A 24,300-nucleotide genomic window follows, 5' to 3' on the forward strand; every position below is an offset into this window, starting at 1 on the left:
TTCAGGCAACAGTCAGCTGTTCATCTGCCATTGTCTTGCCCGATTTTGACCTCTTCTTTTGTCAGCCTACCAATTTTGTGTCTGTTGGTCCATGTTATAATTTTCTCTGCGTTGGTGGCCGATTCCTTCAATTGAAGCAGTTGTACAATAGTCTGTCGACCAACCTTCAATCATCATCCGAACATTGGTAGACAGTTCTTAAAGTCGGTCGTCGATGGGTCAACATTTTTGGAATTGGGTTTTTGTAAATGTTGGCTGATGGTGAAAATCAAACTGTGGCTTAGTGAACGATGATTGGGCGACTGTTGGCCAACTTAGAATTATGTAATTTTTGAAAATTATCAGTGTTCTTAGGAATTAATGTGACTGCTCCACGTCGCTCGATACTACTGTCGGCTGATCATGTTTTTAAGCCGACAATATGACAAAAATTTGATTTGCCTGACCATCGGCTTAAATGTGACCTAGGCATAACTCTGCACACTTTACTGAACACAAACCCACAACACATGATTGCAGTCCTGCATACTTTAAGGTATTTAGAGATACCTATACTAAATGTAGAACTCTTCAGTGAGCAGTGTTTAAAGCTTCCTTTAATTTCCAACAAAGGTGTGATGGGGGGGTGGGGGCTTGTGATTAATTCCAGATATGTGAACTTGTTACGTGTCTTTGAGATCAAAGACTGTTGAAGGAGTGAACAAAATAGTAGTTTAGACTATATGAATCAGCCTTGATAGTTCAGTGGTTAGAACATTTGACTAGTGAAACAGGTGTCCTTAGTTTGATTCCAACCTTTTATTTTCTTTATACATTCCTTTTCTACTACAATAGATTACAGATTAAAAAAAAGTATATTTATCATGTTTATATTTTAAAAATGTGTTTGTTATGACTTATTTTCATGTTAAAGAAAACATTTAGATTTTAGAGTGATTAATAATCTGTTAAGAGAGGTACTTTTGAGTTTGATTAAAATACATGTAATTATGAAACTTTTATTTCCCTACAGATGTCAACAATGAAAATGAAACAAATCAATCAATGGATCGAATTAAAAGTTTTGGTAAAAGAAAACAGTTGCATATACATGCTGACAAGAAAGGACTTACATGAAGAAGAAGTGTTGTACAACTATGAGAATGGAAGGAGGATTTGGTGTTTAATTGAGGTAATTTAAAGTGTTGATTCCTAGGGCTGTTTGTTTGATGAAATTTAACCATTAGAATATTTAGTGTTGAAGAAATTTAAAATAAAATTATGCATGCAATCCCATTCAGGTGAGTTTTGTGACCAAAAGTCATCTTTTTCCTGATATTTTATCACAAAATTTTGTAAGAATTACAGTAAAACATGCTTGTAACGAAGTGCCAGGGATGGAGAATTTTGCTTCATTATAAGTGTAATTCGTTATATCCATTAAGTTTACAATATATTTTAAAGTCACAGGGAATAAAAATCACTTTGCTCTAAGAGTCAATTCATTACATACATTCTTGTTACGGATCTTACATCTTTTAAAGAAAATTAAAGGAGGGGGATGGGGGTGGAATATGTATAATACATTCTTCAATATATTTTAAACAAACGTCGGAAAAAATTCGGATTTTCCTTGATCAAATATATTTAAATATGTACAATGAACTGGCTTCAACTGTTTTAGATATAAAACTAAAACTAATATATCGTAAATTTACACTCACTGAACAATTTGTTTCTGTACAAAGATTATTTTCAAATCAGGGCCCTTTCAGGCATCACAGATTACAAGCATGATTGATACAATTACCAACAAGAACAGACATAATTATGTGTATATAAGATAATCTACAGTACATGTTTTTGTTTAAACTGAAGCTGAGTAAGTACATGTATTACATTATTAGTATATAATTATATGAAAGTAACATTGATAATCATGATAATTGAAATAGTTCTAACCGTGTACCCAAATGTAAAGTGAGGAGATTCAACCATTCTCGCATTGTTGAATATTATCACGTGGTGATGCAAAAGTACTAATTATTATATTACATAAAGTTTTTTTTTTTTTTTTAACAATTACACATATTTACATGTTCTAGATATTGAAAGAAAGTTTGTAATGTGACTGAATGATTACAATATGGTTGCATGCATGTGTATAATTTCTTTAAATATTATACAAGCTTATCTTTTAAAAAGATTGGTGAGCTAGCGCTGTAGCATAATAAAATACAGAAGATATCTGAACCATTTGTTAAATTTGCTGAATCGATTAATTATTAATAAGAAGGCACATTGGAGCACTGGGGGGTTGAGTCGGGGGGTGGGGGGGGTCATAATTCAGAATGGTAAATCTAAGAGTGGGCTTCACGTCGGCAATGGCATAACTCCTAACTGTGCTTTAAGCATTCTGTATTCTACTGTAATTTCAATTTGGAGGTGAAAAAAAAAGGTCAGTAGAACCAATGAGCACCTAGTTTAAAATATTCCAGTGTGGTACTGTTTTTTAGCAATCGCATCTTCTCGGAACTTTCCGGCAAGCTCGGTAAACATATCCGAGGTTGCGGCGATTTTCCGAACTTGCCGGAAAAATCAATGAAGGTAAATTAGAAAAGCTAGGTATTCATTACAATTTTAGAAATAACAGTCTTCGTTTTATAAGACCCGAGTAACTGTTACTTTTTGTTCATTTACGTGCAGAATAGACAACAAAACACGAAACTTCAGATCATATGTATTTTCAGATGATAAAAACTAAACTGACATGTCTTTCCGACATACTCTGAAAAGATTTTTTTTCCGAGCTTGCCGAAATTACCCAGGAAGGTGGTATAACTGTGAGGAAAGCTAGATGTCAAGAATCTTGGCATTATATGACCTAAGTTTTTCTTGTACTTTTATGAGTAGGTTCGACAATAAATTAAAAAAAAATCAGAATCCGGATCTAGACTGGTATTGCCTGTCTCTAACGTAAGAAATGTATATCGCACATATCAGACAGGAAAGGCTAGTGTAAATTCTGACCATATCTATATTTGTATGACAAAACGAAATTGTTATCGCACAGTCTATCTACAGTAGTTTTCCCAGAATGCCCGACCGTGAAGTTGAGCATGCGTATTCTAGAAATATAGACTAACGTAGTTGCTAGCGCTCGAGAGCGCTAGCAATAATTAATCATGTTAATAGTCAAAGTTTATAGGAAAGGAAAGCTATGGGCCTCTGAGAGTGCCCCCCCCCCAAGTGTTTTTTTAAAATTTTAATATTGTTTATTGTTTTCTTCTTGTAATATAATAGGTATAAAATAACAAAAAAATGACTTCGTTCCCTCTGGAAAGTTCGTGAGAATGGTGTACAGTTTCCATTTCCGTGAAATATAGTTTTCACAATTGTTTAGTTCCCCTTTTGGGTGTTTAGGTGTGTTGTTTGTTTTTTGTTTTATTTTTGTTTGTTTATTTTTTGGCTTGTCAAAAAATGAGACTTTTTTTTCAGCAGGTTTGACCCACCCACCTCTGGAAAAATTCCTTGATCTGCCCTTGTAAAGCATTTCCCATGATTTTAACTTGCTTGTAGTACATCAGATTTTATACGCTTTATTGCTCTTACGTATGCTTACACGAGAGGGAGAGAGAGTGTGTGTGTGTGTGTATACTTGTATGAAAATGCAAAAAAATATTTATCCACAATTTTGCAGTTAGGGTTTCAAGTAATCCTTACAGATTCTCTTAAAATACAAGAAATTGTATAGTTATCAAATTTTATATTATCTAGGGAAAATTTTCAACCTGGAAAGGCTTCCTATACATACATATAAAACAGGCACATAGCACCATTTCTCAAAATGTGTATATGCAATGGGGAGCAGGGGGTAGTAAAATGATTGATAAGCCAAAAAAAAACTAAAACAAGAGACCCATGGGCCACAACGCTCACCTGAGTAACATTGGCCTTGCTGTTCTTCACCTGATTTCCTACGTTGTTATACCTTTTGTGGCCCCGCCCTACCCCTGGGGGTCATGATTTGTACAATTTAGAATCTACACTACCCCAGGATGATACCATGTAAGTTTCAGCTTTTCTGGCCCAGTGGTTTTTGAGAAGAAGATTTTTAAAGATTTTTACTATATATTTCAATGTAAAAATTGGATTCCCTATTGTGACCCCGCCCTACCACCGAGGATCATGATTTGAACAATTTAGAGTTTACACTACCCCAGGATGCTTCCACATAAGTTTCAGCTTTTCTGGCCAAGTGGTTCTTGAAAAGAAGATTTTTAAAGATTTTTCCTATATATTTCAATGTAAAACTTAGATTCCCTATTGTGGCCCCGCCCAACCCCTGGGGGTCATGATTTGAACAATTTAGAATCTACACTACCCCAGGATGCTTCCATATAAGTTTCAGCTTTTCTGGCCCAGTGGTTCTTGAGAAGAAGATTTTTAAAGATTTTTACTATTTAGTTCACTGTAAAACTTGGATTCCCTATTGTGGCCCCACCCTACCCCTGGGGGTCATGATTTGAACAATTTAGAATCTACACTACCCCAGAATGCTTCCACATAAGTTTCAGCTTTTCTGGCCCAGTTGTTTTTGAGAAGAAGATTTTTAAAGATATTTTCTACATATTTCAATGTAAAACTTGGATTCCCTATTGTGACCCCACCCTACCCCCGGGGGTCATGATTTGAACAATTTAGAATCTACACTACCCCAGGATGCTTCCACATAAGTTTCAGCTTTTTTGGCCAAGTGGTTCTTGAGAAGAAGATTTTTCCTATATATTTCAATGTAAAACTTAGATTCCCTATTGTGGCCCCGCCCAACCCCTGGGGGTCATGATTTGAACAATTTAGAATCTACACTACCCCAGGATGCTTCCATATAAGTTTCAGCTTTTCTGGCCCAGTGGTTCTTGAGAAGAAGATTTTTAAAGATTTTTCCTATATATTTCAAAGTAAAACTTGGATTCCCTATTGTGGCCCCGCCCTACCCCTGGGGGTCATGATTTGAACAATTTAGAATCTACACTACCCCAGAATGCTTCCACATAAGTTTCAGCTTTTCTGGCTCAGTGGTTTTTGAGAAGAAGATTTTTAAAGATATTTTCTACATATTTCAAAGTAAAACTTGGATTCCCTATTGTGCCCCCGCCCTACCCCCGGGGGTCATGATTTGAACAATTTAGAATCTACACTACCCCAGGATGCTTCCACATAAGTTTCAGCTTTTCTGGCCCAGTGGTTCTTGAGAAGAAGATTTTTTAATGACCCCACCCAATTTTTGTCTTTTCTTGATTATCTCCCCTTTGAAGGGGACTTGGCCCTTCATTTTTACAATTTAAACTCCCCTTCACCCAAGGATGTTTTGTACCAAGTTTGGTTAAAATTGGCCCAGTGGTTCTTGAGAAGAAGTTGAAAATGTGAAAAGTTTACAGACGGACGGACGACGGACAACGGGTGATCAGAAAAGCTCACTTGAGCTTTCAGCTCAGGTGAGCTAAAAAACTTTAGGCACTTAAAAATTGGGAGGGATGCAGAAAAATACCAAAATACTTATGGAAAAATGAAGAAGGAAAACAGGGATTGAAAAATATCCATAGTCAGGGGGAGGACAGATTCCATTCATACTATCATTTTCGGAAGAAAAATATTTGAGTATACAATACAGTATCGTTGGATGAGAGTGGGGAGAGCCAGCCATTCTTTAAAAAAAAATCCTTTAGTTACAAAATCAACCTTAAAAGACAGGCCTGTAGAATGCGTGGATTGGGGTTGCCCCCTCCCATTTTTCCAGAGCATTTTTTTAGCTTGTCAAAGATTTTTCAGGTAAAGTGTCAATTACATGTATTTCTTCCGTCTGTCCCCTTTCAAAAACAATGAAAATCAACAGTTAAAAAATTATAAATGAAGCCTGTAATGCAATATATACACACAAAGAATGTTTGTATACATGTTTATTAGAACTAGACAATTTTCAGTTTCACTTCATGAACAGCAATCAGACTTTTCTTAGTGATTTCTTATTTTTTACCCAGTCGCGTAAATACTAATTCCCCTTCTCACTTTAAAATAATTTGATATTTTCCCTAGCTGACCAAAATCTGAGTGTATTTGAGTGCTAGGCTGTATGATGACATGACAACGTGTTTACTGTTAAATATCTATAGAGTTTATTACTTTTCTGTGTTGCATATTTCAATGAAATACAAGGTGTAAATCACTCGGCACGTGCACATCTTCGAACGAGTACAGTGGTCTATTTTGGAGGTAGGAATAAGTTTACAGCGTTCGACAAGTTCTCTCGGTTTGCATCATTATATTTGCATATGGACATGCCTATCAAATACGCTGGTTGTTTGTTCCATTCTTACAATTGATAATTGCAAATTGTTTGTACGAGTTTTACTGTGAATTATTCCAAGTCAGTTATGCTATATATCTGTATTTTGGCATGCTTTTAAAGAACATGCACAACTATGTTTTTTTCTTCCAAACTTGCATTTATATTATTCAAAACGATACTTATAAATATCTTTATGACTGTTTTTATCTGTTGTGGTTTTGAAATGTTTTCATCAATTCGTGTGTTCCAAGACACTTTACTATCGGAGATGTGCACGCGTCGATAGCCAAACCAAAAACTCTCTTAAGTGTAACGAGGGCATTGGGGTATACATTGTTACAATAAGACAAGGTATCTGAAAGAAATATGGCAGAATATGGCTAGTTGGTATGAAACAAGTTGTACATTGATGAAATGTTGCGCTTTTAAGAATTCATGTCAGCTTTAATGATAGTTTCATGCATGTAAGCTAGATTTTTGATTTATAGGATTAATTTATTCATCAGTTTTAAGAAAAAAAGTGAGGAAGCGTTGCTTAAATGTAATCGATTAATGTTTTACATGCTTAAATGTAGAATATCCAAGGTTGTGCTCAAGACGTGGGGGCCAGGGAAATTCCCCGTCTGTAATGACTTAATCCCACTGTCATTCTGGCATTGCTTTCTCAAACCCCACTAGAGGAGGAATCCAAGACACCCTTCTATTTTTAAAATGTCCACTTCCTATTTCAGTTCTTATGGACAACTCTGAATACCTGGTCACCTTAATAAAGATTTTAAAGTTCAAGAATCATGCATATATCTCTGGTCCCCATAATGATGGGTTAATGCATGTAAGCTAGATTTTTGATTTATAAGGACGTTTTATTCTTCAATGTTAACGAATAGTGAGGAAACATGTTGCTTAAATGCAGAATACCCAAGGTTGTGCTCAAGATTCAGGGGCCAGGTAAATTCGCCGCTCGTATTGACATAATCCCCTAGTTATTCTGGCATTGCCCCCTCAACCCTCACTAGCAGAGGAATCCAAGATAACCTTCCACTTTTAAAATGTCCTCTTTCTATTTCAGTTCTTATGGACAACCCTTAATACCTGGTCACCTTAATAAAGATTTTAAATTTCAAGGATCATACATATATCATTGGTCACCTTAATAATGGGTTTATGCTAGATTTTTGTTTGATACATTTTCATTCAACAAATTGTTCCACCAATTTTTTTCCTTTTGCGTTTTGCAGATCAATGTGACATTCTAGATGAAAATTCAGTATTTCATGACCTTAATAAAGATTTTTGAGTTAAAAGAGTACTTGTATGAGGGTTGTCCAGAAAGTTCTTAGACAAATGCCATAATTTTCTTGATATTGACCACACTGCCAAGTGTATACAACATAATTTTGATATAGACCATGATTTAGTAAATATATAAAAATTAAACAATATACACTATTTTACAAAAATTATAGGTGTGAATAGATTGTATATACAAGCCGCACAGCCCAGTATGACATTAAGTTAGTTTCATGATAACGTCAAGAATATGGATTTTGAATTTTTAGCTCACCTCAACGAAGTTGGGGAGTTTATGTAATACCATCAGTGCAGGCATCCGCATCCCAGGTTAAAGTTTTTGGAGAGATTTCTTTTCAAGTACAGTCAAACCTCGTTATCTCGAACTCAAAGGGACAAAGAAAATACTTTGAGATAACCGAGGATTTAAGATATTCAAGGTAAAATACTTAGTAAGGAATAAGCAGATGGGACTTCAAAATATGACTTCGACATATCCATGGTATTCGAGATATATTCGTGTTCGAAATACAGAAGGTCAACTTGTACGAATGATACATCATAGGATGCACACTATACTTGACTTCCTTTAGATGCTGAATATGACCTACATTTTCCTTCCGGATGAGTGACCAGGTTAAAAGTTTTTGGAGCAGATTTCATTTCATAGTAACTAAAAGCCTAGTGTTAACCAAACTTGCATGGTTGATGTATCTAAGGATGCACACTACTGGACTTGCTTCAGATGCTGGATCTGACGTACATTTTCCAGATAAGTGACCAGGTTTAAAGATTTTTAGCAGGTCCATTACCAAGAAATTATAAGGGCTATCTGGACCAAACTTGCATGATGATGCATCATGGGATAAACACTCTCAAACTTGCTTCAGATGGTGGATTTAACTTACATTTTCTGGATGAGTGACTAGTTTAAATTTATTAGGTAAGCCCATTCCCAAGTTACTGCAAGCCCTATTAGACTAAAATTGCATAAATGTTACATCTAGGGATGCAGACTACTAGATTATTAGTTTAGTGTGGGACTTTGCCTTACTTAAAGACAACATTCCTTGAAGTGAGCTCTGTTATCTCTTATTACCTATGATTATCAAGTATTTGTGGTGCACACTCAATTTTTTCTTGATTGAGCCACACTGCTAGTGTGTATGTGATATTTACATATAGACAATAATGGAGTAAATTTTTAAAATTCAATAAATGATAATTTAAGAGTGTCATCAGTATGCACACTTCCTGTATATAGCTGCAGAGCCCAGTCTGATGTTGCATTTTATTTATTATACCCCCCGCAAACGAAGTTTAGGGGGGGTATATTGGAATCAGCATGTCCGTCTGTCTGTCCGTCTGTCTGTAGACGAGATTTTGTCCGGACCATTTCTTGGAAACTTTTGGAAGGATTTGTCTGAAAATTTGTACACTTATTATTCACCATATGAAGGTGTGCACCTGGTATTTTCATTCTCATTGGATAATTATTTTGCATTTTACAGGTGTTTTTTTCATTTTTATTATGTGGTTTTGTCTGGATCTGTTCCCAGAGACTATTGCATAGATTTGTATGAAAATTTGTACACTTATTATTTACCATATGAAGATGTGCACCTGGTATTTTAAACATTATTTGATAATTTTTCTGAATTTTACAGGTGTTTTTTATTTTTTATTTTTATTGACTTAGTCATTTTGGGTTCGTGTCTAAGGTTTGAGACATAGAATCTAAAACATCTGTACAAAAATGTGAACTACAGCTTAAAACAACTCATTAGAACTAAAAAAAAAAACACAAAGTATTGAAAACAGTTTTTACATTACACAGCAGATAGTGTAAATCTATTTGTCCCTTGGGAGTAATGAGTGGACATGCATCCAGTTAAAGATTAATTAATGAGTTCAGTGTGGGAAGCTGTTAGGGCATCTCTGATCAAGCAGGTCTTATCTGTATCTCAGGGGAATTGGGCAGAAAGAAATAAAGATCTCTGTTGTCTAAGTCTCTTTCTTGTAATTTATGTCTGTCAAAATACATAGTTACTAAAACCAGCCTTTTATTTTTAAAATGAGTTTGATATAAAGGTATTAAAATCAATTTGATTTTGTATAATTAATTATGATATTTTTTTTTCAACAATCAATTTGCAGAGTGTCATGTCTCACAAAGATGGCAGATAGTTGCAAACTATTTTTTCAATGTAATAAAAAACACTGTAATTATTAGTGTTGATGTTTTATTAGGCTGCACCTTAGTTTCATTCATTAAATAAAGTGCACCACCACAGCATGATACGCCCATCAAATATTGTTAAATTATGATCATAAACAGTTTAGATTCAATTGTTCGAATGATATCTTAGCGAGACAAGGCAGTCTGCAATTTGTTGTAAAGATATAAAAATTCAAATAAAAAATGCACAATAAATAATTAGTTTAAATTATATTATACAATATCATATAAGTTTTAATTATTGTATACAATATCAAATTAGTTTTAATTACATCAAATTTATCTTGAAAGTAAGACTAGCCAACAAGAACAATTCAATACAACAAGAGCAATTAATTAAGAGACTGATTCCTTTTGCCCATTTCCCAAGAGATGTAGATAACACCTGCTTGATCAGAGATGCTCTGCCAGTTATCTCCTCACACTAAACTCATTAATATATCTCTAATTTTACATGCAATTTTCTGCTATCAAAATTTTCCTTGACCAGTGCCTGATCATTACACCCATGGGAGAGGTGGAATTTTTGTTGTTACAGATTGCTGTAAAGAACATAATGAAAAAAATAAGACTAGTATTCTCTTGATTTAACACTTTTTTAATAAAGATACTGCAATACTCTGACATCTTTTGGGATTGTGTAATTTAAAACTTAAAAGACATAGTTTTTTGATTCTAAGTCAAATGGTTTTCTAGTTATGATTTGTCCATATTTGGCCATAGCATCTTTATTAAAGGTCAGAGCGACCTGGTTTTAATGTGCGACACACCTTCTACCCTAGATGTATCAGCTGACAAAGTTTGATAATTCTAGGCCTTATAGTATTAAAGTTATGAGCCAGACATGAAAAAGCTAATGGACGGACGGACATGAACGCTATAACATAATACGTCCCGTCTTAAGACGGACGTATAAAAAAATATAATGAGTAATTAAATTTTCACTGTAAATGTTTAAGGAAATTGTGAACACCTCTCGCATCTAGAAAACATTAGTGATTTGGTACTTTCTCTGAAAAACCCAGCGGGGGGTATTTGTCCCTTTTGGACAGTTCTAGTTACATATTATTATGCTTCCTGTCAGTTTGTCTCTATATAATCAATACCCAACTATTTTCGCATAGTGTTCTAAGGAATTATATATCGTAAGCATACTATGCCAAATTAGCTAGTGCATGGCTTCTTTTTCGGAAGAAAATCCAACAGCGCCCAGGCCGTGGAGCGAACTCGCGACCCCGAAATCGTCAGTCTGACTCGCTACCGATTACACCACAGACGCCATTATCTAAAGCACTGTATTATTAATATATTCGATCAGTGCATATTATCTATTCAAGAAATATTACTAAAGTCAGGTACTCTTCACACAATTGCTCCGAAGAAAATAGTTCCATTCATGATCAGTAGATAAAACATTACAACAAATATTAAGAATAATCAAGTATATTTAATACGTTAAAGAAAACAAAATTAACGTTAAAAGATTTTAAGAAAATCACTTTTTCCCCAGAAAAGCAAATAAAAAGTTTTCATATTCCTACGCTCGCTGCCTCCTCAGTCTTTTTCACGAAAATATATAGGTCACACTTCGATTGATAATGATAAATCTTTTCACCAATTATATTACTGTCATGATTATTGTTCGTTAATTGCCGTATATTTTCTTTTGAGTTAGAATGTTAATCATTAACTGTGTGTGTGTTTTTTCTCTCTTTTTTTAAATAACGGAATGGTTATTATGGTTAAACACTTCTCGGCAAAGCAACGTGATTTTCCGAGCTCGGAAAGATCTTCGCACGTGTGTAGACCTAGGCTATTTGGTCTTGCAAGAACAGGTGTGTGCACCGTTCCCTAGTGACGCTTAGATCAGTAGACTGGGTATCAGTACTTGCTACGGACATAAAGAAGTTTAGAACTATACACCAGTTTCATAACAAGTGCAGGTTTTTTACTCCAGGTGAAGCCCTAGACTGGGCTAGAGGGGCTGAGTTATGGTCATCGATCTAACACGAAAATGTACTATTTTTGTAAATAAAAACATTTCTAGAAACAAAAATGAAGTTTATCTTCAAAACGTCTGTATATTCAAAATCAGTATATGGTGGAGGAATATTCAGTGATGCTCCATAGCCGCAACCGATCTCGCGCTTTCCTTTGCGTTTGACAACGGCCGTCAATGCATCACTGGACGAGTTCATTGATTACTCTAAAAGGTGACAGGTTGGACCATCTTTAACATCTGCCTATACTTTGAGTGATAGTACTTTTTAATAGCACAAAATCAAAAAATAAATTAAAATCTATCCTTGATAGATATATAGTTTTGCTATTTATAAAAATGGGCTATCTTTGATAATCCATAACGGCTTGGACTTGTTTTGATTTTTTTTTTTACAGAAGATTCTATCATTGGAAAGTTAGATGGTACACATGTAGCACAGGCCCATAGTACGCGGGATTTTTTGGGAGTCCCCCCCCCCCCCCCTTCACTTTGAAAACGTTGCTATAGGCCTGTAACATGCTACTTGGATTAAATATTCCTGAAAATGAGTGAGGCGTTAAATACATTTTTAAAATTATACGATTAATTATATTTAGTTTATGTTCTATGTGAAATTAAAACTATTTTTATGCATGTGCAACTTTGTGATAAAGTCACTACATGCAAGTAACGTTATATATGTACACGCAGTTTGTTTCCTACTATATGCATATTTTATTCAACAAAAGATGTTGAAACTCAGTAGCCTAAATATTATGTCATTTTAGGATATTTATGTATATGGCACTTTTATAGTTGACTTTCTACAGCTCGAGTATCTCTGACGTTTTGTCAGTAAATACTTGTTTTTTTATTAGAAATCATCTGAACACAATGAAAATTCGAATAAATTAAAAGTCGAATATCTTGGATATGGGGTAACCCATATCTATTCTTGTAATATATATAAACTTAGTTTCAAATATTTTACACTTAAATAAAAAAAATAAAATAATTTTCTAAAATAGTTTCTTGCAATTTTTTCCCCTTCACTCAACTAAAATTCTCTGAAACTACATGTATCTGAACATGGAACATTCAAAATTAAAGGAAAAAAGATTATGATGTACATGTAGCACAACATGACATCATAATAGGGGTGTACTAATATGAATGTAAGAGGTGATGAAAGATTGGAAATGGAGATAATATTGTCGTTTTTATACAACAGTCAGCATAATAATAACAGTAGTGTTGTACCTTGCATGCACTATGCCTGACTACTATATAGGCATAGTGCATGCAAAGTACAACACTATTATACAATCATGTCATGAATAGAGCTATGCTATTTTCATCAAATAACAGTAACAGTAGTTTTCCAATTTTTGTTCTGTCTTTGAAATTGTACTCTCCTTTGAAAAATCATATATTATATACCAATTTCAACCCAATGACCTTAATATATTCTAATAATTTTTAGATGTTTGAATAATTAGTTTGCTTCTGACATCGTTTCAACCATATTTTAGATAATACATAATTTTATGATTAGACGCTGTTCCATACGGATGGCCGATGTCGCTTTTTCTGTTAATTTTTGAAACATATTTGTTGCAGTTTTTTCTTAAGGTCAAGAATTAGTAAATGAAAGGAGCCTACAATTTCTTTAATTTGAGAAATAGATTCCTTTAATGACTATAACTTGGTCAAATAAGGTGTATTGGAGCATAACTCTTAGGTAAACAAGATTAAAAAAATCATATTTTAGGCTGTTACTTTCAATGAAAAATTAAGAAAACCTGTCATGAATATGGGAATTTATTTCCATGTCAGACAAAGGAAATGTACCCAGATTGCCTATACTGTCTCTAAGAAAACTGTAATTTGTATGTTCTTAGCTTTTGAGGTAAAAAGTTAAATTTAACATGTACCATATAGCTGAACTCGACAATTATAGTCACCAAAATATTTGTTTATAAATGACAGGAAAGTTCTTGAATTTCTCTGCCATTGACATTAGGTGTGTAACAGGAAAATGCAATAAGCAAGAACAGGATTTGAACCCAGCCCTCTGAATCACTTATCAGGTGCTTTAGCATGTTTATTAACTGAGTGATCTGGCGATGGTGATCAAGCCTGCCTGATTGCCATATTCCTCCCTCCTTAAATTGTATTTGCCCTTAAAGACACAACTCAAGTTCTTTTTACCCCTGGCAAGCCTTTTACCTGCAAGTCGAGGGGTGATCAATGGCACCAAATAAATATGGGATGGACCAAACCAGGATTTGAACCTAGGTCCCCTGAATCACTAGTGTAAGTTTCTTTTTAAAAGGAATAACATTTTAATACACATAGTAAATTAGAATTTCATTTTTTCAGGAAATGGATAAAAAATATGTATGTGTCGAGCAACTATAGGCACTTGATAGAAGGGTAAATTGGAAAGTTCAGATTACATTATGCCAACAGAGATGACAACAAAACCAACCAAGCTAAAAGTTGTCCAGGTTAGAATCATTTTTTTCAATAAATTATGTACATTTAATATTATCATATCAACTTACAGATGGTTGTTATTTTTTTATATATCTGTTGTGTAGGAAAACTTTTGTATTGGAGCAAGACAAGTTAATGACTTAATGATAGACTCACTGCAGAGAGAGATGTTGGAAAAGTGGATTTTGTTAACAAAAGGAAGATAAGGTAAAATATGAGAGGAGTTGTGAGTTTTGTATGACACAGTACTATTTGTTAACCAAAAAATTAATCTGAAAAATCTTGAGAAATTAAAGTAAAGAAACTTCGTGAAAAGGAGCGCATGCACATAAGGGGAAGCAACCTATTGAAAATTATCTTGCAGCTGTTCTCGGGTCAAAAAGTGCTTTAGGATTAATAACTTGTATGCTTATATATAAGGAAAATCTGCATAAGAGAAGAAAGAGGGTGCATCTAGATAAACAATTTTATTTCTCTATGTTAAATAGCTGACATTGACTGTGTTCTTGATTTAAAAAAATATGTACATATGTTGGGGTAACTTCAACTGAGTGTTAACATCTACTTTAATTAGTTCATCGAAACTTGTGAACAGGATCATATGATCCTGCGTGTACTATTTAAGACTTTATTTTTTAGCTCACCTCGACGAAGTCGAGATGAGCTAATGCTATATCCCGGCGTCGGCGTTAGCGTCGGCGTCCCGGTTAAAGTTTTAGGAGCAAGTCCCATTCCCAAGTAACTATAAGCCCTACCTGGACCAAACTTGCATGGATGATGCATCTAGGGATGGACACTACCAAACTTGCTTTGGATGCTGGATCTGACCTAGATTTTCCAGATGAGTGACCAGGTTAAAGTTTTAGAGGCAGGTCCATTCCCAATAACTATAAGCCCTACCTGCTTCGGATGCTGGATCTGACCTAGATTTTCCAGATGAGTGACCAGGTTAAAGTTTTAGGAGCAGGTCCATTCCCAATTAACCATAAGCCTACCTTGACCAAACTTGCATGGATGATGCATCTAGGGATAGACACTTACAAACTTGCTTCGGATGCTGGATCTGACCTAGATTTTCCGGATGAGTGACCAGGTTAAAGTTTTAGGAGCAGGTCCATTCCCAAGTAACTATAAGTCCTACTGACCAAACTTGCATGGATGATGCATCTAGGGATGGACACTACCACACTTGCTTCGGATGCTGGATCTGACCTGTATTTTCCGGATGAGTGACCAGGTTAAAGTTTTTGAAGCAGGTCCATTCCCAAGTAACTATAAGCCCTACCTGGACCAAACTTGCATGGATGATGTATCTAGGGATGGACACTTCCAGACCTGCTTTGGATTCTGAATCTGACATACCTTTTCCAGATGAGTGACCAGGGTAATTTTTTTGGAGTAGCTATATAATATTATGGCCTGTTATGATTAAACTTGCATAGATGGTGCATCTAAGGATGAAAACTTCCAGACTTGCTTTGAATGTTGGAACTGACCAAAATTTTCTTGATTACTAAACAGGTCAAAAGTTTTTTGAGCAGGTCTATAATTAAATCAAACTTGCATGGATATTGATCTTGGGATGTACCCTAACTAGAAAAAAAATATGATGTGAAATTTGCCTTACTTATAGATAACATTCGTCGAGGTGAGCTTCGTAATCTTTGATTACCTATGTTTTTTTTTAACTTAGATGCTTAATTTAGCTTTGACAACTGAGTGTGTTGAACATCATTATCAAAGATTCCATTCATTTAAGATTTTATGTCGGTTAAGAAATGTGTCATTTAGGGAGATTTGTTTTTTATACATCATATGTACATGTGCGTAAGTTATTTTGTAATTATTTTATAGCAAAGTAAATTTTTCAATTATGATTGTTCTAATTTTTAGAGATTAATAGAGATTTTTCTTTTCTTTTTTTTTTTTTTTTACAGATCAAGGCTGCCAACCTTTGAGAGAAACACTTCAAAAAAGAGTGTTTAAATTCAAGACATTCACTTACAGTACATGTACTCTATAAAAATTATAAAGTAAAAGTTATTTATTTAATTTGGAAAAGCATTTGAGAAACAGAGGATGTGAAAAAGACTTTGTCCATTTCAAGCTATCTGTTGTCAAGTACCAGGCATATGTGGATTTTATTGAACAACTTTATTATGAATTTGAATAGCAACTTTCAATATCTGGAAGCATTTTTATCAGTAGGGATGTAGATGTTAAATTATATAAAAATTATTTTTTAAAGGATATTTATCAAGAAAATTTTTGTAGATTAATAACAGGTAAAATTTGTAATGAGAGATCTTTTATTGATCATTTGCAGTAGTAAGTGACACTTGTTATAATTATACCCCCGACTCTGAAGGAGAGGGGGTATACTGTTTTACCCTTGTGTGTCTGTCTGTGTGTCTGTCCGTAACAATTTTTCGTCGCAGTTTTCTCAACAACTACTCATCAAAGATGCTTGAAATTTTAACACTTTATGACTAGGCATGCCATATTGTGGGATTCATGAGTGAATATTCACATCGGAGCGGGGGTATTACTAGTGAGCATTGGCTCACAGACTTCCTAATTATCTCTATAATTTAAGAAATCCAGTAATTGAAAGATCTTTGTGCAATTTAATGATACCTGGTAATGCTTGCACACCTTATCTGAATCAAATTTTGAGGAAGTACCACATAAAACTTTTTTGTGGGGGGGGGGGGGGTTCTTTTAAAAAATGCAAGGGTTTCCGTCATTTGATATTTTTTCAAAACTCCTGATACATGTACATGTAATGTATGCTGATTTTTTGTTAAAGAACATCTAATGGTATCATGATTTTAAATTATATTTTCTCTAAAAATTATCAGTTGGAAGGTTCACTGTAAAGTGCATGTACATTGCATATGACCTTAAAAGTACTGTGGTGGCAGAAGGCAAGAAAAAAAAATCTTTAATATTTTTCAATTTGGTAAGTGTACTATATTTTTATTTCGTTAACCTGTCAATTTTAGATCAAAGGAATAAAGGTTAAAAACTATTATTTGACTCTTTGTTTTCATGAGTTATCTAGAGCAGGCCTGTAGCAACAGTTTCAAAAGAAAAAAAACCCAAACTGACCAAAAGTGTGTGTGTGGGGGGGGGGGGGGTTCCCGAAATTAACTGACAAGCAAAAAAGAAAAGGTGATTTACTGTCCAAATCCTGGAATTTGCCAGTGCTCCACCTTACAACATCAAAAAGTGGGAGGGGGGGGCATCCAGCATTCCCCCCCCCCCCCCCCCCCCGCATTCTACGGGCCTGCTAGAGACATCTAATAGTCTATTTTAATCAACATGTGAATGCAAATTTCAAATGGTTTATCAACTAATATAGATAGATGTATGTTGGAAAGGACCAAGAGAATTTTGTAATTATATACATGTACATTATACAGCTGACCATATGGTCTGAAGTTGACATTAAAAATTGCAAAGTTGTAGAGTAAAATCAAAATTTGTGCCCCAGATTTTGTGATGACAGTGGCATTTTTCTTTTAAAAAAATTTTATGAGTTCAAGTGAGCTTTGTCCAGTGTCTGCCCATCTGACTATCCACTTGTCTGTAAACTTTTCACATTCGACTTCTCAATATCCGCTAGGCCATTTTTAACCAAAGTAGCTACAAAGCATCCTTGGGTAAAGGGAATTTTAAATTTTTAAAACGAAGAGCCAAGCCATATGCTTCCAAGAAGGAATAATCAAGAAAAGGCAGAAACAGGGTGGGGTCAAATAGGGTAAATAATCTCAAGAACCACAGGACCAGAAAAGCTGAAGCTTACGTGAAAGCTTGCTAAGGTAGTGTAGATGTCAAGTTGTTTAAATCATTTCCCTGGGGTAGGATAAGGCTACAATAGGGGGTCAAAGTTTTACATTGAAATATACATTTATATATAAAAAAAATCTTCTCCAGAATCACTGCATCAGGAAAGATGAAATTTAGCAAACTTTACTTAAGAATACATCTATATGAGGGGAAACAGCAGGGCCAAAGTGACTCAAGGTGAGCGTTGTGGGCCAAGGGCCTTACATTGTAAAATTCAGGATGACCGTTACAGACATTGGAACGTGGATGTTGGGTCTGTCTGTTGAACATTTTTTTTTTTGTTTACCTTATACGATATGTGGATTAATCTTTCCCCAAAGCATCATATTTCATATTACTTCAAAGGTAGAAAAAGAAATTATAGAAGTTACTTGAATTAATCATTGCACATCTTTGCTAACTATATTACATACTTGTAATTTAATAACTCTGAAAAATAGGGGGCGGGCTGGACTACTTCGACACCTTCCACCGCTTGATCGCTACCGAACGGTCTCTCAGTTCAAGTCGTCGAAAAATAATTGCATATCAGGCCCGTAAGAACTACATGGAGACCAGTCCCCCCTCCCCCCCCCCCTTCCTTTTAATTTTGCCGTTATATACTACACAATAGTATCAAAATTACGGTTATGCCCTGATTTTTGTTCAGCTGCGCCCCATTTCCGTACTGTAACTGCATCCTATAGATCAGCCATGTTACATACATGTACTACATGTAGTAATAAGTGTTTTTTTAATACATACGAAAGCTATCAGTTTTGTATTATTATTATTATTTTTTTTTTTTGTTCAACTCACTAAATATTCGTTCCTTGGGAGAATTGTGTTCTTTGAGATGTAGGAGACAAAATAAACTTAGTATACTATTCATTATTTTCAAGCTACATTCTTCCCCAATCAAGGAAATTTTCAGTGATTTAAACTAAAAACTTGTAGAAATCATGGAAAATCGCCTGCGAGAAAGTGGCCAAAGGGTTGCTGAAAAAGTTATTTATCCGACATTATTTTTAATTACATATAAGTATATAAAATGACTCGTATGTATACATTTACACAAATATTTTTTTTTTTTTAAATAGAGTCCAGAATACGATTCTTGCAAGAAACAAATAATGTAAGTAGGTGAATAATACAACAGTCATACCTTTACGAGCAGGTTTTTCCGTGAGTTGAAAGGGTACCTGTTCTGTTTTTCAGTCTATAGAATTTGGCTTCTCCCTTACATAACACCCCAATCCCAATGACAAAAATATAAAAGCAACATCCACTATTTTTTTAATGACATATTAACATTGACAATGAATTGCGGCATTAGAGACCCAATATTAAATGAAATGTACACAAAAAATTAAACATTAATTACTTGTATGGTAATTTGTTTGTAAAATGAATATAATTAAAATTATTAATTTATGTAAAAAACACACACACACACACACACACAAAGGAAATAGAACGCGTGTCATTTAAAAAAAAAAAAAAAAAACATGCCAAAGAGCTGACGGGATTCCGCTACAAAACAGGGACACGCCCTTTCCATGGTAATGAACACGTGGAGTTCTCTCTGGTGATAATTCACATTAGTTTGATTTTGAAAAGCTGAGAAGTAGAAGGCAACCGGAAACAGAAACGTCTTCTTTTTACATGAATTTTACTCATGTCCAAATATATCAGCCACATGATTTTCCAAAAAAAGAAAAAGCTTTCACATACTTCAAATTAAATTTATAAATCCCCTTTACATGCGTATATTTACAGACAGGGAGCAAATTTTACATACATGCAAAATTTGCACCTTGATGTTTTAGCGAATGCAAACGGGGGGGGGGGGGGGGGGGGGGGATAAGCAAGTTTTGTACGCGAGTATTTTTACTCCTAGTGCAACATTTACATCTAGTCAGACTAGGTTCAAATAAAATTTTACATACGAGTAAATTTACTCCTTATGTATTTTCAGTCATCTGAACGCATAACAAAATTTAGATAAGAATAAAAATATTGCAATTGTCTAAAAAATACATCATCAATTGATTTCATTGAAAAAAACTAGAAAGTCCTAACAAGTATATTTACTTAGTACTTCGAAAAAGCAAATTTCATGATCATACTGATGTATTTACAAATGTCTCTGTCCGTGATAATACTACAAAAATTGAAAAACAGTTTGAGAGTGCACGTGCACCCATCGCAAAAATAAGAGTAAATTCTCCATCCATACATGAAAAGTTTACGCCGGTAAGTAAACGAGCGCATGTGAAACTACTATTTGCAACTTTTAATAATTGTGTACCTATAAAAATACCCATTATTATATATTATACATTTCAAAATTATAAAGACCAATAGCGCTTTTGAATTAGATTCAGCAGGAAAATGAAAATTTTTCTAGATATTGTGTGTTGTTTTACTAAAATTTACCTTGAATTTGTTACAAAATTTTATTTACACATGTTTTTCTAATACATTTGCTTCTGTAGGTCATCGCTCCACGATTTTAAAGTGTTATTTGTGTGTATCAAACTATTGAAATTAAAATTTTAGATCCCAAAAAGCCTTTTCTCGACATATTCAGCCATATTTTGATTTTAAAAACTAGAAATAAAATTGCAGTTTTGCTAAAAAATTTATTTGAAACATTTTTGCGTATCGGACAATTCCCTGGTGTTTGGAAACATACTCATGTGATTTCTGTCTTTAAAACAAAATCATTAATTAAGTTAATTACATACCGGTATCCTTATTATGCTGCATAGGAAAAATCTTTGAAAGAGTAATGTTCAAATACATTTGTAAATTGTTATACATGTACAAACTACATTATGGCAGGAGCGTAGCCAAATAAAAGTGAAGTATACGAAGAGGACGACGGGGGTGGGGTGGGGGTTAATTTCCAGTTTTCACAAATCGAAACTATATTAAAAATATTAACAAATTAGCATGGTTTAACTATGCTACAACAAAAAGTGGAAGGGGGCCTTTCAGTGAACATTTTCAATAGTCAAAAGTTAGGTTTGGAAAAGTGTAGGCAGGGAATCCTCCTCCTCCTCCCCCCCCCCTTCCCCCCACGATACTACATGCCTGCTGGTGAGGGCCCAGAAGTTTCTGAGTTTTACCAAATACGTGTATATCATTCATTTTCTTGCAAAATAAAAATTATGTCATTTATCTTTTGTTTTGAAATAGAAGACATAATATTTATTGTTTTAACGCAAAATTAATACTTCTACGGAAACTTAGTGTACATGTAGTTTAGGCTAAATATCTAATCGATATTTGGTATCATACTCTTTTCTATCGTTCAAAAACTTGTATACTTAATGTTAATTATTAACAAAAAATATCGTATTTTAAATTATATACTACATGTACATGTAGTAGATCATGACATTCAAGGATGTGTTTGAAATTTTATTTCTCAAAGATCTTTAAAAAAAATATATCAAAAATTATCAATGTATCAAAGAACGAATACAAGTTCATGAATGCTTTATTTAAATTTGGCAATGATTTAATAAAGGACTTCAAAATTTATTATATAGTAATGATTATATAAAATTCAAAGCGCTCTTCAGCAGTATAACACAAAACAATTCGAAATCCGAATATTTGTTGGATGGTACTGAGATTTTTTCTTCGAATAACTCTCTCTCTCTCTCTCCCATAGAATTTATTTATTCATTATATTTATTTATTTATTTATTTTACAATTATGTGTATGCACTTGCGTATTTGCGTATAGGCAGCTACTCGCCTGTGTGGATTTTTAAGAAATCATTAAACAGTCACCCAGTTAAAAGAAATTTATCATAATAAATGGTTTGTGTTAAACAATAAAGAATTCGAATTAACTTGTTTAGCATTTTATGATAACAGCAAGACATTCGATGCGGTTTATCTAAAAGAACCAGAGACAACATAGATTTGCGGGTGGAGTTCTTACCTTGTTGGCAAATAATCTTTTCAATCCATCGCAACAGATCAAAAATAAATTTTCAGTATATTTAGTGAGAAAGACGGAAGCTGGAGTTCCACAGGGCTCTATTCTTGGACTTCAACTATTCTTTGTTGATATACAATACCTACCAGGTGGTCTATTGGGTACCTCTAGGATATTGGCATATGATGCATATTCGCGTCAAACACCTTTCAAAACGTGCAGAACTTAGAAAGCCTGAGCAATCACGACTTATAAATGAAGAATGGCTAAAACGACTTGTGAAATTTAATTCTAATTACCAAGCTAAAATTATTAATATTTTGCAGCAATGAAGATTATTAGATAAAATATATAATTGCACTTAGTGTTGAATAATCAGCAAATCGATCCTTCTCTTGGTCACTATCATCTTAGACTTACATTCTCAAACCCTGGGAAGTGGACAAACCACACTGACAGTATTATACAAAAGGCTTCCAAAGAAATTGCAGTTTTTAGTAAATTAAAAGGGTTACGTATCCTGACTTCCTAGCTTAAATGTATTCTAGTATTACATTTATACATGTAAGACCGATACCACTTTTGGAATATGCATTAGAAGCATTGAACAGCATCTCCGCAGCTGCTCTGAAATGCCTGATAAACTTCAGCAAGAAGCTGTACATATTGTAACTGGCGTTCCTGTTTATCGTGCCTTGCAAGATTTCAATTTTTTGTGCCCCCACCGTACATTATTCTTAAATTGAATCATTTAACTATTCTCTGTTAAATTTTAGTTCTCTATAACCTTACAACTGTAAGGAAAAAAAAATGTCCACCTAAGCCAGATTTAGTACTTACGAAAATATACACTGGTCACCTTAACTCACGTGAAAGGGTTACAAAATATTAGGGAGACCAATTTTTTTGTATATTTTTACCTACAAGTTTTCTGTAAAATTTAGCATTAGAATGGTAATTAATAAGACCAAGTACCAACAAAAATGCATTTGGTTTTTATTTCAAAGCATAGGGGAAAAAGATAAATTTTGTCTACTTAAGCCAGATTTCATGGCATTGGTCCCCTAATCCAGAAATCAGGATTATATATATATATATATATATATATATATATATACAAAAGAAATCCATTGCAGCTCAAGCTAATCGCAGACAAGAATATCTGTATCGAGTAACACAGAGTGAATAACTCTTGTCCTCAAGAAAGTGTGCTATACTGAGGTATAGTTCCGCTTGAAAGTGTTTTAGTTACAATGGAATTTACTTGCTTTCTTTTTATATGGTGTCTTTTATATCAAGAATGAACAAGACCCTTTAAAAATATACAATATTCCATGAAAAGACAAGAATCTAAAAGTGTAAAAAAAGTGTGGCACCAGGTGAATTCGAACCACGACTCAAAAAAGTATCTTCAGTATATATACCCAGCTGTTTTACTGGTTTCCAGGAAATTGTTCACTCCTATTGGTCAATTCTTTTCAAATAGTGAATACATCCTTTCTTGACAAGCAAAAAAAAAAGTCCATTCCCAAACATTAAAAAAAAAATCCTATTTCGTGGTAGTGATGGTAGTGTGACTAGTGTCCACATTTTTTGGGGGGAGGGGGGGGGGGGGGGGGTCCAAAGTCATTATTTGCTTCAATATATACTTTATTTACTCTGCAAATTCCAGAGGGGGTCCAGACCCCCCCCCCCCCCCCCCCCCCCCATTAATTAAGACAGTTTGCTGGTGACAAAGTGCCCGGATTAATAAGGTTCGACTGTAAATTCAGTATATATCTGCATGTAATATACTTGATATTAAGGTAATGGTTTATATGTTTACATTGCAGATAGATGTGAACTGGGATGATGATGCAGTAGAGGCAACTGTAAGTAGTAAATTAAAAAATAATTGTGTATTCATGCCAAGAAAAGCAATCTTTTTAGTACAAATGTATGTGTATGTGCTTTACCTAGAGAGAAGTTTTAATTTACCTCTGTATTCTGCAATAAATTGGGGGAAAACATGTACAACACTGGTTCAGTTAAGAAAATATTTGTTAAAATTTAAGTTAACTAGTTAATTAAGAAATTACAATTATGTAACACAGAAATTCAAATGTGGAATTAGACTGTTTAAAGGAGTCTTAATCAGTCTATTGAATGAATATACCCCGACTGAGATTCTTTGT

At 34.1% G+C, this 24,300-nt stretch overlaps 1 protein-coding gene and 1 long non-coding RNA gene across 3 annotated transcripts in view; both read left to right on the plus strand.

The window, feature by feature from the left end:
• LOC133194611 (cell division cycle protein 123 homolog) overlaps nucleotides 1-24,300 on the plus strand; it is a 43,372-nt gene that overhangs the window by 12,511 nt on the left and 6,561 nt on the right. The window contains exon 5 of the mRNA XM_061330539.1: nucleotides 23,959-23,997. Coding sequence (XP_061186523.1) covers nucleotides 23,959-23,997 — 39 coding nt within the window. The remainder of the gene's footprint in view (nucleotides 1-23,958; nucleotides 23,998-24,300) is intronic.
• LOC133194610 (uncharacterized) lies at nucleotides 954-17,263 on the plus strand. Of its 2 annotated transcripts, XR_009722134.1 has the most exons (4): nucleotides 954-1,171; nucleotides 14,221-14,348; nucleotides 14,442-14,544; nucleotides 16,275-17,263. It is a non-coding gene; the product is annotated as an uncharacterized LOC133194610 (long non-coding RNA). The 2 variants fall into 2 exon arrangements; XR_009722133.1 differs by lacking the exon at nucleotides 16,275-17,263 and having other exon boundaries at nucleotides 14,442-14,617.

Source organism: Saccostrea echinata, unplaced genomic scaffold (genome assembly GCF_033153115.1).
Source record: "Saccostrea echinata isolate AGI-Se365-2 ecotype Australia unplaced genomic scaffold, CSIRO_AGI_Sech_v1 ptg000029l, whole genome shotgun sequence".
NCBI classification, from domain to species: domain Eukaryota; kingdom Metazoa; phylum Mollusca; class Bivalvia; order Ostreida; family Ostreidae; genus Saccostrea; species Saccostrea echinata.